The 16,630-nt window shown below is 32.9% G+C and overlaps 1 protein-coding gene and 1 long non-coding RNA gene across 2 annotated transcripts; both read left to right on the top strand.

Moving 5' to 3' along the window:
- Positions 1–2,496: 2,496 nt before the first annotated feature.
- Positions 2,497–15,798, top strand: LOC127715892 (long-chain fatty acid transport protein 5-like). Its single transcript, XM_052222010.1, has 7 exons — positions 2,497–2,701; positions 7,782–7,943; positions 9,445–9,569; positions 13,906–14,097; positions 14,582–14,675; positions 14,954–15,148; positions 15,764–15,798. Exons 1-7 carry the CDS (start codon positions 2,605–2,607, stop codon positions 15,796–15,798), a joined length of 900 nt encoding a protein of 299 aa, XP_052077970.1. The 5' UTR covers positions 2,497–2,604.
- On the top strand, positions 3,829–6,535 carry LOC127714933 (uncharacterized). The gene is made up of 2 exons (XR_007988007.1): positions 3,829–4,117; positions 6,153–6,535. It is a non-coding gene; the product is annotated as an uncharacterized LOC127714933 (long non-coding RNA).
- Positions 15,799–16,630: the final 832 nt, after the last annotated feature.

Here is a 16,630-nt window from a genome sequence, read left to right as displayed (position 1 = left end):
GAATTAGCGAATGATTCTTTCGTAGACTGACAGGGGTACCAACCCATTAGCAGTTACGTAAATACATAAAAAAGATGGTTGACAAGTGCCCTTTCCAATTAAAATCCCAAATCAATTATTTGACGAAAACAAAAGATATCACATCATACATACCTGTACATAAAAGATTTGTGTTGGATTCATCAGACCCAGCAACAACTTGATGAGATTAGAAAACATTTTTCTTTATAGAATGTTTAAGTTTCTGACAGCCTTGTTGAGATAAGAATACGTTTTTCTTTATAGAATGTTTAAGTTTCTGACAGCCTGTTTTGGTGCACTGGGAGCTCTTTATTTGCTGTTTCGGATAAAATTTCCATGGTTATATGGCGATATAAAGTTTCTAACAATTGTTATGAAAACTGTTATCCAAGTGGAAAAGAGCAAGAGGAAAAAAGAATTGCCTATAGATTTATTTGAGAGAACAGCTGATAAGTTTTGTCATAAACCGATGATAATCCATAAAGAAAGGTCCTACAGTTTTACAGAAGTGGACAAAATTGCAAATAAAGAGGCAAACGTAGCTCTAGGTCTTGGTTTGAAGCAAGGTGATACCGTGGCCATAATAATATACAATGAGCCCGCTTTTGTTTGGACGTGGTTTGGTAAGCTCATTTAAAGTCTATGATAATAGGAATGTCTTTGAAGTGGCGAATAAATTGCATTTCTCCAGTATAATTAATTTACGTGGTTTGAAGCCTTTTCTCATTGTTTCGATGTTTGTTTTATAAGATAAATATTTCTAATTAATATATGATGATAATATGTATGCATCATTAATTAATAAATTTCAATCAAATACTATCTTATTCCTTAATGAACCTCGTGCACAGTTATTAAGAGAGGAAAAGGTAAAGCTAAAAAACTAACCTAACTTCGCGTTATCATACATGTATGTTGTTCAAAGATTAGTAGACAGTCTGGAAATACTTTTGATACCTAACAGGATTAAAAAGAAGTTGTAAAGTAAGGTGCATATTTTGGAAAAAAATGAAACAAAAATAAATTTCATACTTAAGTTACCGTGGCAAAAAAACAGGACGAAATAGTATTCTTTGTAAAAGTATTTTATTATTCTTGTTTTTGTATCAGCATCTTAGTACAGTTTAGAACGCAAACAGTATGGACACCCAAATCAAAGCTTTATTTATGGTTGGAATATATAGATAACTATAAGAAAAGTCTTGCTATTTAGCTGTGCATGATTTTTTTGCAAAAGAGATACGGAACAAGAAACTGCATAAAATCACCATTTTTCTTTATTCTCGTGAAAGTTTTGACGTTAAACATTGTAAATCTTATTAAATTCATTTACATCTAATGATTTAATGCAATTCGTTTTTTTAGACAATGGGCCACAATGCTTATTCACCTTTGCAAAACGGTTTAAAGCTTAGTTATCATATTTTTCAAATTATTTTATTTTATGTAAAATAATATGTTTCATGACTTATTTACAGGTTTTGAGAAAATTGGAGTAGAAGTTGCTTTTCTTAATTTTAACCAAAGAAAAAAGTCACTTCTTCACAGTATAGTTTCGAGTGAAGCCAAAGCAGTTTTCTTTAACTCAGGTAAGTTTCTGCCTGCATCAAGGGGGTATTTCTGATAGAGAAAAAGACACACACAAAGTAAGTATAAAAGTAAGAAGGTGTGGTATGATTGCCAATGAAACAACTCTCCACAAGAGACCAAATGACACAGACATTTATGAATATAGGTCACCGTACGGCCTTCAACAATGAGTAAAACCGCAGTCAGCTATTATAAAAGGCCCCGAAATGACAAATGTAAAACTATTCAAAGGAGAAAGCTAACGGCCTGACTTATGTACAAAATAATGAACGAAAAACAAATATGATATACAGCAACAAACGACAACCACTGAATTACAGGCTCCTGACTTGGGACAGGCACATATATCATTTTGTACGTTTTACACGTTTTTTTATTCTTTAATCATACAGAATATGTTGCAATGCCTTTACTTGAATTATACGAAGAATAATTGTGCGCTGTTTAGACCATCTCGGTGGTCCCGTTGTAGCCTCGAGTGACAGACGTCGTATTTTCGTTTCCTGGCCGGGTCAAATCAAAGACTTGAAAATAGTTTTTTTGCTCCTCCACCAAACATGAGGCTTGTGGGAATTAGAGAAAAGACTGTTCCTTTCGGAATCAGCATAATGTGTCCGGGAATGGAGACATATCTTCCTTCGGGTGTTACATTGTGAACTTGCACGTTAAAATTCTGGATTAGCGTGTCGGTCTACATGTAGTACAAAACAGATTTCATTTTCAAATCACATTAACATGTTCTCGTTCTGACTATGCATTTAATTTGCCACTGGAAGTAATAAAGCCATCAATCATCTTCTAGATATTCGCATCATTGAAGGGTTCTCATTTTGCATCATGTACAATTTGCAACCAAATGTTCTACTATTTTAAGGTTCCGAACTGTATGCAGCTATAGAAGATATCGCTGAGGAATTAGAAAACATTGACTTGTACACTTTTGATTCAACAGATGTCGAAATACCTTCGATATTCAGACGGTTAAACTTTGAAATGAAGGCTGCACCAGAAGATCGAATCTCACGTGATATGAGGTCAAACGTCAACGTGATGTCTACTAATTGTTTAATTTTCACGTCGGGTACAACAGGTAGGGTATGTCTTTGTAAGGTATATATGGTGGTTATATTTAGGCCTTCAGCAACATAAAAAAAAATGATTGTCTTTTACAATGCGAATTATTTCAAAATGAAAAGAACTTGCATTATTTTGGTGATCAATATTTGTATATATGTACATATAAATTTATATTTGACGCGTCACTTATTACAGTAAGAGCTGAAGGTACAAAACAATAAAAAAAAAGAGAAAAAGTTCACAAAAAGAAACAGAAAAATAGACCTTGGAAGCTCGAAAAAAAAAAGCGAAAAGTGACAAAAAAATCGAAAAAAAACTTAGAAGGTGAAAAAGAGATAAGCGACAATCTTAAAAAAATTGAAAAATTAAGCAAAAAGAAACAATTATTGTCAATTGGATTACTCCTGGAACAGATTCGATAGTAAATCCAATAAATTGTAAGGAAAGAATGAGAGATGATCTATTCTGTAGTAAATGTATTTCCTCACACATGGTTTAACTCTAAAAAGTTGAAAATGTTAATATACTACCTATATCTATTCATATTCATATTGTGCCCCCCGGAAGAGCATCAAAATACAATTAAAATGTGTTGATTGCCCACTTCCACTCACAAATGAATCATTTATTTAAATAAATCATCTCGTATGATTTATTTTTCGTGGTGGAAACAACTGTCATATACACTACTGTAACAAGAGCCCATGAAAAGGCCGTGAAATGTCTGTGAAATATCACAGGGCCGTGAAAACCCCGTGAAAATACCCCGTGACTTTTGTAAAAAAAATATTTCTAAAGGCCGTGAAAAATATTTGATGTTAGAAAAAGACCGTGAAATTTCAATATCCCGTGAAAAGGCCGTGAAAATTTGTCCTTTCATGCTTAATAAAAAATATCACGGCCTTTTCACTGGTTGTTGAAACCAGTGAAAAGGCCGTGATATTTTTTCATGTCAATTTTTTCAATTCTTATCCTAATTCAGATTTAAAACATCCCATGTGATTATTGTAATATGGTCTAATTATTTCCACTCACATTTTTCTAAATATCCTATAAAATTTTCATTATTGAAATATATGTCTGTTTAAATATTATTATATGCAATACTACTGTACAGGACTGACTTTTCAATGGAACTATTCATTGTTATAATTAATGACTTTGTGCCAATAAATATTTTGTATTTAAAGAAAAGTATTTTGCTTCTCATCTGTACATTATTATAAACAATGTAAACATTAATTTTGATTGGAACCGAAACATGTAAAAACGAGAACTTCCCGGAATATCAGACCGTATCCGGATTCGTGTTTCTTTTAGAGTAAATGTAACATTTCCGCAAGCTAGGCCTAGGTAGGAAATTTGAAAGACGCCGAAGGTCGATTAATATTTACTTTATAGATGCAAGACGAGTGACAGCAAGTTTGAGGTAAGTTAAGTTATTAATATTTTATTCTTTTATGCATCATATCACCAAAATGTTGATGACGTTTGTGAGCATTTCCATTGAACTGATTTTCACTGAATTTGCAGAAACCGCGCAAACATGCATGTGATATATTCACTTATATTTGAGTCTGTTGCACATGATTCCTTTAATCGTTTTGGTTAATGTTTTCTAAGACTTACAGGATCCTTTAAATACGATTACGGTTTTGTTTTGTTTATAATATGTATTTGGGGAAAAAAGGGGGGGGGGGGTCCTTTTTCCCCACACTGCCACTGGCCACATAAAAAAAAATTCGTAAGGGTTCCGCGGAACCCAGTGTCTCGCCTTCTTTTGCTGTTAATCGCAGGCTCAACAAAAATGAGGAAAAAAATTAATAAAAATATTCCTCTCTATACAATCTTTTGATTGTAAGTAGCTTCCGTCCAAGTTTGGTAAAAATCCAGGATAGTTTATGAATCTAATAAATGTTTTAAAAACTTAAACTGCAGACTGTATGTAATGTTAACTGGAAGAAAAACTAAGTCCATATAAGTAAAATACGGAAAAAATGGGAAAAAATTTTAACAAAATTTCCTTCTAGATACTAGCTTTTAATCATAAACAAGCTTCTGTCCAAGTTTGGTACAAATCCAGGATAGTTTAAGAAAGTTGTTAAAATTTTAAAAACTTTAACCACAGAGTGCATGTAATGTTAACTGGCAGAAAAACTAAGTCCATTTATAAGTAAAATACGGAAAAAATGGAATTTTTTTTTTACAAAATTTACTTCTGGATACTATCTTATGATCATAAACAAGCTTCTTTCCAAGTTTGGTAGAAATCCAGGATAGTTTAAGAAAGTTATTAAAATTTCAAAAACTTTAACCACAGAGTGAATGTAATGTTTCCTGGCAGAAAAACTAAGTCCAATTATAAGTAAAATACGGAAAAAATGGAATTTTTTTTTTACAAAATTTACTTTTGAATATTATCTTATGATCATAAACAAGCTTCTGTCCAACTTTGGTAGAAATCCAGGATAGTTTAAGAAAGTTATTAAAATTTCAAAAACTTTAACCACAGAGTGAATATTTGTGGACGCCGCCGCCGACGCCGACGGAATGTAGGATCGCTATGTCTCGCATTTTCGACAAAAGTCGAAGGCTCAACAAAAATGACATTTATGTACAGTACACTACGTAGACATAGACATAGATAATTGGAAATGATTATAATAGCAATAAGTATCTCTGAAATGGAGTTCACTCTGATAATCAGAGGCGTAACCCCCTTTGAATGTGTCGGGAGCTATTTAAGTATTTTCTGACTTGGCCGTCGGGACACAGAGTTCAAAAGGGATTAATCAGAGGCGTAGCAGGGAAAGTATTTAATATTTGTACGGCAAAATGTCCTTTCTAGAAGGGTTTGTGCCATATCATAAGAATAATTGGTATGGCAATGAGGTGTTTAAAAAATAATTGGTATGGCGAATGTGCCTGCAGTAAAAGTTGCTACGCCCCTGGCCCCCTGTAAAATAAATAGCTGTGACTCATTACGGCCACTTAGTCTAGACAAGTTTGACTTTAGCCATACATATTATTACTTCAAAGAAACATTTAAATTTAATAGTCTGTCTTAAAAGTGTCTTTAGTCTTTAAAAAAATCTAAAAAAAATAATATAAGTTGACAATACAGAACTTCGTTAACTAATGATGCCATATATATTGGATAGGGGCAGATTTTCTGGAAAATGGTATGAAAATATGAGAAAACCTATGCATGTTTCCAAGTGGCTGTTCTGTTTCAGTGATGTTTTTTAGTATTTTTCATACCATTTTTACCTCCAGTATGAAAATCTGCCCCCTATTCAATATGGGGTCATTAACCGTGAAGTCGTGTATTGCATGGAGTATTGTAGCTGTTTTAAGTACATGTATGTACATTAATGCCAAAAATTAATTTGAATATATAAATAGTTTTTTTATATACATAATGTACATGTATAATATATGTAATGTTTCTTTATTTATTCTAGGAATGAAGAGCAAAAGGATATAGCAGTCTTTATATAAAATAGTTCAGGAATCCAGTTGGAAAGAAGAGCTTTTCAGTTAAAACTATTTCCTGGAAATTAACAGGAACTTCTATAAATGAGTTTTCTGGAATAGTTATTCAAAAGGGCAGTGAAGTGAAGGATTACATTAGACAAATATTGCTGAAGTGGTAAAATAAGACCTAAGAGATGTACAAAATTTCTACAATACATGTTACAGCTGACTTTAGCTACTTAATCACATTGACATTTGTGTGCTTTTATGTTTTCTTTCACATACATGTAATTACTACAGTTCTATTAAAATTAATATTTTTATTCTTTGTCACAATTATTACTAAAAAAAATACAGCATTTTAATATGGTTTTTCATAGTCTCACTTGCATTGTACTTAAATAAGTTGTCTGTAGATGTTTACACTAGGTTTTCAGGCATTTCACTGCACTTGATTGAAACGGCATTTAAATTTTTTGTTAAATTATGGCCTGAAAAATACATTTAACATTTTACAGGAGTTTTCACAATCAGTGAATGGCTGTTTATCACAGTAGTACATGTACATTTCACGGTCTTTTCACAATGGGCACATAATTTATCACGACTTTTTCACGGTGTACATTTTTGTTTTTCACAGGGTTTCTACGGTCTCTTTACCCAAGTTTTCACAGCCTTTTCACGACAAAAAAAGGCATATACTGTACTATATCTACATTTCACGGTCTTTTTACAATGGGCACATAATGCATTATCACGACTTTTTCACGGTGTACAATTTTTTTTTCACAGGGTTTCTACGGTCTTTTCACCCAAGTTTTCAGGTGGCACCTCTTCACGGCCTTTTTCACACACTTTTCACAGCCTTTTCACGACAGTCATTCCACGGTATTGTCATGGATAAGTTTCACGGCCCACCGTAAATTAACCGTGACAAACACTGTAAAAATCACCAGCAATTTTACGGATATTTTCACGGCCAATCTACGGGGCATTGTTCCAGTAGTGATACCTATCAATGTATATATTTCTAAGTAGAAATGAATGAAAGGGATGTCAAGTAAATCAACGATAGGAAAACAATCTAGTGGTCACCATACAGTCCAGTTAGACTGGTAGTAAGTACGCCGAATTTAGGTTAATCGTCTCGGAGTCAGAAAGAGTGTGTGCGGGTTTGGGCGACTTGTCATTAATTAATTGTGTACTACCACGTTGAAAGTGTTGCCCATCATGTCGGTCTAGTACAAATCAGGATTCACATTTACATCATATACATGTTCTCGTATAATATGACCTAATATTTGCCCCTGGAGTTTGAATACCAGATCATCATCACCAAAATTGGTAAATACGTATACAGCATATCTTCTGCTAGGGCAAGCTATTGGTATTTGTTATTCACCGGTAGTCAGCGGGCAGTCCGCTTTCTTTCGTTTAAAAACTAATTTCAATTCAAAGGTACGTACACAAATGTAGGTATTATAATAGAAAATTGATTGTATTCCCATTGATCAAAGCGATTGTTTTATAGAACCTTATCAATTGCCAGATTGTTCTTTTTTATCAACCCCTATTAACTACTCTTCATAATTATGCGTAATTGATATTCATTTTAGGTTTACCGAAACCTGTTATTGTGACACATTTAAAGTGTTTATTTGCTGGGTTTTTATTGGCATACAGAACCAGTACCACTTCAGATGATATACTTTACACATGTCTTCCCCTTTACCACTCTGCTGGATCAATGTTTGGAGTCGGAACTATAAGAAGATATGGTAAGCCATGATGTCATATTTTCTAAATTAATAAAGTTATTGCTACTGAGGTTTGAGGTCTCTTGAATTTCTAATTCCGATGTTTTAAAAGCAATTTCTACTTTTTAATAAACTCGCAGAATCAGTGATATTAACGTTTATTTGTTCATTGTATTTGGTGCAACAACAAAAATAAAAGTATAAAGGTGAATTTGCATCAGACAAGTTTTAATAATATGTAAGTAAATGTGTTATTTAGCGAACTTTAAGTTGTATTAATAGAAAAACAAAGGAAATTAAACTGTTTTCAAAGATGTATTTCTTTTATATATGCACTGCAATTAAGGACGCTTCGAAAGATCAAATATTGTATGAAAAGTCATTTTAGAGCATAAATACTTTGAAAAAATAAATCATACTCCTATCCTCTACCCTTGTCCCTACATATAAGATGTGGTTCTTTGGAATTCTGACCGACGATGTTGTCCTTTTTTTAAAACTTGTTTATATTATTTATTTAAAAGTTAATTAATTCCTTAAAACTATTTGATGTCTCCAGGAGTAATCGTAAATAGATGTATCCCTGAACTCATTATAGATACCAGGATTAAACTTGTGTACCCCCGACGCGCGTCTGTAACACAACAAGATAGTTAGTTAACAGTTTATTTATTTACGCCAAATGAGCCGATGTGTCCCATACAGTAAATACATAGGTATATATACAGAATATAACAGTTTGTCAAAGTTTCTATTAATTTGACAATAATAGTTTTAATTCTAAAGGTACATGGATGAATATCTATTAAGTTGACTCTAATTGACATGTTTTGACTAAGCTGGAAATTGATAGTTGTAGAATACACGTATGTCCAGTCTTTTAACTAATTGTTATTACAACATGTCACCATCTGGTCTGCATGTAAACATGTTTTTAAAGTTATATGCAACGTAGTGGTCAATTAAAACAACCTTTCCCAAGGTCATGATTTTCTCAATAGATATTCCCCTGTATTTATTTTATTCAATTTAATAAACATTTTGAGAATATATAATCATAAATATAAATATAAATATATATATATATAAATATATATATATATTCTAAGCCCATCATATTGTCACACGTCTACAAAAGACTCGTCAGTGACGCTCGAATACATTTAAAAAAAAGCCAAATAATGTTTGAAGTTGAAGAGCATTGAGGACCCTAAATTCCGAAAAGTTTTGCTAAATAATCTATTCCTATGGGTATAAAATCCTTAGTAGTTCAAAACTTTTGTAAAACAGTTGATTTATGATTGTGACATTTAATTGATAATTTATCCAACACAGAAGTGCTGACTACTGGACTGGTGATACCCTCGGAGAGAAAACATCCAACAGCAGATAGGCGAAGCTGCATTCTTTGGTTAGAATTATTATTCTATTATTTTGATGAGAGATAGTAAAAATTATGTTAAAGAGCGATTGAAAACGTCAATGTTTATAATACAAATATGCCACTTACTTTACCCTTAAGGAATAACAATGGTTCTGTCCGAAAGATTTTCTGCCAGCAGGTTTTTCCAGGAATGCCGTCAGCATAATGTCACCATAATTCAGTACATAGGAGAAATGTGCCGCTACTTAGTCAATAACCCCAAGGTAGGTAATGGGTGTTTTATTCTGTTGGTAAGGTAAACTGTCTTGGTTATGGATTTAGACCATTATGTTACATTTTGTACTTTATCATAGTGCCTGCTTTCATAATTACCTTCAACGGGTTTCAACGGTGGAGCCTTTAAAAAATCTAGAATGTGTGCTTCCACATGTTGGATCATCCAACTTTGTATTTACATTTGATAATTTTGCAGACTCCCATGATGCTGAACTTAGAAAATATCCAGCAGTATTCCCGATCGATATACTATTTCGTGTACTGTAATCAAATCTTACAATAGTTATCAGTTTGTTTTTTCATTTAACTTTTTAACTTAAGTATTTTTACAAATAAGTTTATTTAAACCTATCTTCTGAAACTAGATCCAGATCATTAAGACCAAGTGTTTGATTGTGAGTGTTGATTATTACGGTGCTTATACATCTTTGGTTTTTATCTCGCCTATTTTAGTATGCGAGGCATAGGGATTACAATCCGGCGGCAGCGTAAACTAATTGTATAAATCTTTATATTTCAAAAGGTAGAAGACACGAATGCTTTATACCTTGTATGCAGATACCTTATGTTACGACGTTTCCGTCTGTTTTATGTCCATGATCCTTGACCTCATTTTCGTGCTTCATTTACTGCATGAAAAAAAAATTATTTTTGGTAAGTGAAATACTCACTTAATATGAGTAATAGGATAACTATATTTGGTATATGGGTTCCTTGCAACGTCCACATGTCCATCATGTGGGGTCCACATGTCGTTCAGTAGGGGTCCAACTGACCTCGACCTGATTTCATGGATCAGTGATAAGGTTAAAGTTATGTGGTCAAGTCCGTTTCTCAGATACTATAAGAAGTAGGTCAACTATATGTGGTGTATGGAATGATTGTAATGGGTACATGTCACAGTGTTCTCCATTTTTAGCTCACCGGGGCCCGAAGGGCCCCATGTGAGCTTATGCTATCACTTGGCGTCCGTCGTCGTCCGTCGTCTGTCGTCGTCGTCTGTCGTCGTCTGTCGTCGTAAACTATTTAAAAAATCTTCTCCTCTGAAACTACTGGGCCGAATACCTTCAAACTTTAACTAAATGTTCCTTAGGGTATCTAGTTTATAAATTGTATCCGAAGTTTTGATCCATCGACAAACATGGCCGCCATGGCTAAAAATAGAACATAGAGGTCAAATGCAGTTTTTGGCTTATATCTCAAAAACTAAAGCTTTTTGAGCAAATCTGACATGGGGTAAAATTGTTTAGTTGTTCAAGATCTATCAGCTCTGAAATTTTCAGACGAATCAAACAACCCATTGTTTGCTTGCTGCCACCGAATTGGTAGTTTTAACAAAATTTTGCAGTTTTTTGTTATTATTTTGAATATTATTACAGATATATATAAACTGTAAGCAGCAATAATGTTCAGCAAAGTAAGATCTACAAAAAAAGTTAAGTGACCATAATTGTCAATTGACCCCTTAAGGAGTTATTGCCCTTTAAAGACAATTTTACACAATTTGTTCATCAAGTTTGCTAACATTTAAAAATCTTCTCCTCTAAAACTACTGGGCCAATTACCCTCAACATTTAACTAAATGTTCCTTAGGGTATCTTGTTTATAAATTGTATCCGAAGTTTGTATCCATCGACAAACATGGCTGCCATGGCTAAAAATAGAACATGAGGGTCAAATGCAGTTTTTGGCTTATATCTCAAAAACTAAATCTTTTAGAGCAAATGTGACATGGGGGTAAAATTGTTCAGTTGGTCAACATCTATCAGCTCTGAAATTTTCAGACGAATCGAACAACCCATTGTTGGGTTGCTGCCACCGAATTGGTAGTTTTAACAAAATTTTGCAGTTTTTTGTTATTATTTTGAATATTATTATAGATATATATAAACTGTAAGCAGCAATAATGTTCAGCAAAGTAAGATCTACAAAAAAGTTAATATGCCCAAAATTGTCAATTGACCCCTTAAGGAGTTATTGCCCTTTAAAGACAATTTTACACAATTTGTTCATCAAGTTTGCTAACATTTAAAAATCTTCTCCTCTGAAATGCAGGTGAGGGATTCAGGCTCTTGAAAGCCTCTTGTTCACTAAGGTAAGGTGGGTGTTGTGAAAAAATTACTTGCAACCGGGTGTTTTTGTTTTTGTTTTAACATTTCCAACCGGGTTTTTTACTGTTGGAGGGGGTCACAAAAAGAAGGATTAGTATTGTATACACATTTAATAAAATTGAACTGTTCTTCTGCTATCACTGCTAGCCATTCATTTGACAAATTAGTTTTGCGGATCTCGGATATGGCTTTTGTAGGACTCCCTCCTCCTGCATATGCATAGCTTATCGATCCAAGTTTCTGTCCTGTTCCTCGCTTTAGTGCTGTATTTTTGGAACACAAAGCAGTAATATCCTCCTTCTGTGACGATTAGCCATTTAAAGTCCTGTTCATATTTATCAAATGAGGGGTAACCTCTCAATGTAATGACTATCTCTTTTATGAGGGGTACATTTAACGAGATACAAATGATCACATATTTATTTTATTTACAGAAAATTTTCTCAAAGAACAATACATCTATTTGGTATTATATGGTCCAAACATGTCCAAAAACTTTGTAATATTCCTGGACTTATATCTTCTTTATCATTAAAAATAATGGGACCTTCTTTTAGAAAAGTTGGTCTGAATATAACGATTTTTTCCCCTTTTGAGTTAAAAAATCTAAGTTTTTCTCTTTTCTTTTCTTCAACAGAATTAACATAACCTCTTGCCAGAGAGACAGTCCTCGTTTAAGGGATATCACTCATTTGGGGGTAGACGTATTTACACTTGTATGTAAAATCATACAGGTTCCCGTAAACTTTTCCCAACCTGTTTATCTTCGCGATCGCTTCTGTGCCTTTTTCGTTGTTTTGATACTTTTTATTCCATTTCAACAATTTCAATACAACTATCCGTTTTAGTTGACTTATTTGGCCTAGAATTTTCCTTATCACCATCGTCATCTGCCTGTCTCTTCCCCCGATTAATAAAAGAAAACATTGAAATTTGATGATCGGCCATTTTTGTCAATGAAAACAATCAGTGAGGCGCGATTAGTATTTAAATTTTTAAGATGCGGAACAGAAAAAAATCCGGAATTTGAAAAAAAGCCGACCACCTCCTAAAATGGAAAGGTGGTCGGCTTTCAAAAGAAGGTGGTCGGCACACCAGGCTTAAATGTCGAATGTAAAACACTGTTTCAGTCTGGCAGATTTCATCTGACCTTGACCTCAATTTCATGGTTCATTGGTCAATGTTAAGTGTTTGCGTTTTGGTCTGTTTTTCAAGTACTATAAGCAATAGGTCAGCTATATTGGTGTAGGAATAATGGTAAGGTGTACATGTCTGTCTGGCAAGTATCACCTGACATTGACCTCATTTTCATGGTTCATTGGTCAATGATAAGTTTTTGTGCTTTGATTTGCTTTTCAATTACCATAAGCAATAGGTCAGCTATATTGGTGTAGGAATAATGGTAAGGTGTACATGTCTGTCTGGCAAGTATCACCTGACATTGACCTCATTTTCATGGTTCATTGGTCAATGATAAGTTTTTGTGCTTTGATTTGCTTTTCAATTACCATAAGCAATAGGTCAACTATATTTGTTGTATGGTGTATATATTAGTCTGACAGGATTTATCTGAACTTGATCTCAATGTCATGGTTCTTTAAAAATGTTAAGTTTATGTGATACTTTATTTGTGTAAACCTTTTTTGTAAGACTTTCAACATAAATCAATGGTCAGTAAAGCAGGTGAGACATTTCAACGTGTGCACTCTTGTCAAATATATGACTTAAAACGTTCCTGATTAAGGTGAACCAAGGAAAGCGAATAAGACGCATACAATTATTGTGTCATTTTCCGTTTTTTACATTTAAAGCCTGTCAAACATAATATTATACAGAGATTATTTCTGGGCTTGTTAATCGGTTTGGAATTTGTTTTTATGTTTACCTTTTTTTGTTCTTTCTCAGAAAAAATATGAAAAAAATCTGAATTAAGACATGGCAAGCATTTTACTATGCACACATACGACAGAATTTAATGTTCAACAAGTTTCATATGTTACTTGAATAACTTTAGCTGGTAAATTATTCGTGGAGACAAAAACAAAACGTAGATGTTAAAGTCCGTGTATTAAAAAAAAACTTTTTTCCGGACCAGTCTTCCGTTAGCTAAAATGTAAACGTTTTTGTCAAAAAGATTTTTAATTATTGCACATTCTGTGCGTGAAAACAAACTTCCATATTTACCAATATCAATCTTAATATTTAATTTAAGAATACAATTGATACAGAACACTCAGTAAAGGCTGCCATTGGAAATGGACTGAGAAAAGATATATGGAGTGAATTCCAAAACCGTTTTAAGATAGAAGATATCATAGAGATTTATGGTGCTACTGAACTTTCATTTGGATTTGGTAATCTTTACAATGCAGTTGGGGCAACTGGACGAATAACACCTCTATTGGTAAGGATACATTTCTTGGTCCTGTTTAAGGATTGTTTTCTTCAATACTTTTGATTTTTATACGTGTAATTTTGTGGATAAAACGATATCTTCTATTAACTTGGCGAATGAGCATGTTTATTTCATTTCATTCTTTCATTCAAAAATAACAAAAAGTGCACCTCCGAAATGTCTTAACCAGACCATAAAGGTCTTTAAACAAAGAATCCTGTTATAATTGTTAACAATTTACACAAACAATAACAACGACAGATATTACTGTGACGGAAGTGATTATACAGATTAACAAGCACTGACAGCATTAATCCTTGGCATTTGTTGTTAACATTTGCATTTAAATTATATGTGTTTTTTGTGACTCTTAGTTTGCTAGATGCATTTTAAATCATGGTCTCTAAGTGTTTTAATTCTATAAACATTTGTAAAAATGCGAGTTTCAAATCAATTTTATAAATTTAAATCATGAGATTATTTTATTTTTCAGAAAATTTTACTTCCGATAGCATTTATCAACTTTGACTCTGTTACTAACCAGCCTGTCCGTAATGATAAGCGACGATGTGTTCCGGTGGAGACAGGTACGAATTTAATTTTGATACCAAGAAAAAAAAAATCTTTATAGTCAATAACCTACAAAATCAATTTACTTTTATAATTGTCGAATTTTCATGTTTTTTATATAAATATTTTTATACATCTTAAATACATGATGGAAGTTCAGACATTTTGTAACAAATATTCGATAGTAAATAAAACAGCATACAAATTGAAATTTTGATTTTTGTTGAGAAACTTCATGCTGACACGGATTTCTGATTTCTGTTTGTGGTGAATATAAGACACTCTTATTTTGTAGGTGAACCTGGGCTTTTGATAATCAGATTCGATAAGCGAATGCCTACTGAGGGATATAAAAACAAAGAAGAAGCAAATAAAAAGAGATTCCTTTATAATGTATTTAAAGATGGAGATAAATACATCAATTCTGGCGACTTACTCTACATTGACAAGGATTATTACATATTCTTTTATGACTTGGCGATACATTTAGGTAAGATATATATGGGTAGCCATCAATTATATCTCTTGAAGAATTTCCTTTCCCTTTTTCCTTTTATGGTCTCACAAATGTACGTATGTATTCATAACATTTGCTTACAGAAATCATATAGTGTCATCAGAATATATTTACTTACCAAGTCAGGAACCTGTTATTCAGTGGTTGTAGTTTGTTGCTGTACATCATATTTGTTTTTCGTTTATTGTTTTATAAATAAATTAGGCCGTGCGTTTTTAGTTTGAATTGTTTAAATTTTGTTCTTTCTGTGCCTTTTATTGCTAAATATGCGGTATGGGTCTTCCTCATTGTTGAAGGCCATACGGTGACCTATAGTTGTTAACTTCTACGTCATTTGGTCTCTGGTGGAGAGTTGTCTCATTGGAAATCATACCACATCTTTTTATTTTAATATTAACTGCACCCTTTGCTATCTTCCAGATTCATTACACGAAATCAAGAGAATCACCTATGAATATAGTTGTACGTATGCATGTTTTAAAATAATACAGAATTTAGTTTGTGAGGTTGAAAGGTAAACAAAAATGTCAACTACTGCATTAGATTATACTATATCTGATCTATCATTTTTATGTATCTGTTTTATAGATGGAAAGGTGAAAACGTGTCTTCTTCTGAAGTAGCTAACACTATATCTGAGCTATCATTTATAACAGATACATGTGTTTATGGTGTTACGGTGCCAGGTAATTATGTTTACATTAAACGACATGTATGTGGTAAAATAGTTCCTTGTCATACTTAATTGTAGACTTGGGGCGATTGAACGATTGATGCTGTTTATTAACAGTTGTACATTTTTAAGGAGCAAATTTTGACATCAAAGATGTCTCCCATAAATGGTGTAGCTCATTCTCATTTAGGATAAGGTCTCATCATGTGGAAAATTTTTAAAGTTAAAGATCAATTGTTATTGACAGGCGACCGAAGACGTTTTCAGTTTGATTTTTCCTAAACATTATATGTATATATGTTTGATTTCATAAACATTATATGTATATATGTTTGATTTCATAAACATTATATGTATATATGTTTGATTTCATAAACATTATATGTATATATGTATGATTTAAACGAGGTTTGGGCTCAATGTAAATTTAAGAACAAAATATCAAGACTGTAATAGACATGACATTTGTTTGCGACTGAATAGAATGTGTTGTTGAACCCCACAAGAGATGCTCAGTGGCAAGAATTGAGGTAGCCATAGGAACTACTCAATCAATCTGCCATCACAGTTTTGAATAGACAAGAAAGTTGGAAAGAGCAGGAATGATGAGATTAGTGCTCGTTTTTTTAAATTTTGACTCTTACAATTATGAAGTAGAATAGATACACGTGTTGTTTGTATAGTCGAAGTATAGTTGTGTATGCGTTATACTACAAGACAAAACATAAGAACAGGCTATTAGGACGTTAGTTTTCTCGTTTGAATTGTTTTTTTTCATTTGT

This window comes from Mytilus californianus, unplaced genomic scaffold (genome assembly GCF_021869535.1).
Source record: "Mytilus californianus isolate M0D057914Y unplaced genomic scaffold, xbMytCali1.0.p SCAF_9, whole genome shotgun sequence".
NCBI lineage: Eukaryota > Metazoa > Mollusca > Bivalvia > Mytilida > Mytilidae > Mytilus > Mytilus californianus.
This window is presented reverse-complemented; position numbering and strand designations above follow the sequence as displayed.

What these genes read in the sequence shown, in the direction of transcription:
- LOC127715892 (XM_052222010.1), top strand. Translation starts at nt 2,605, where the DNA reads ATGAAGGCTGCACCAGAAGATCGAATCTCACGTGATATGAGGTCAAAC. An exon ending in TTTCACGTCGGGTACAACAG is followed by an intron (nt 2,702 to 7,781) that starts GTAGGGTATGTC and finishes TATTCATTTTAG; the next exon opens with GTTTACCGAAACCTGTTATT. An exon ending in CGGAACTATAAGAAGATATG is followed by an intron (nt 7,944 to 9,444) that starts GTAAGCCATGAT and finishes TTTACCCTTAAG; the next exon opens with GAATAACAATGGTTCTGTCC.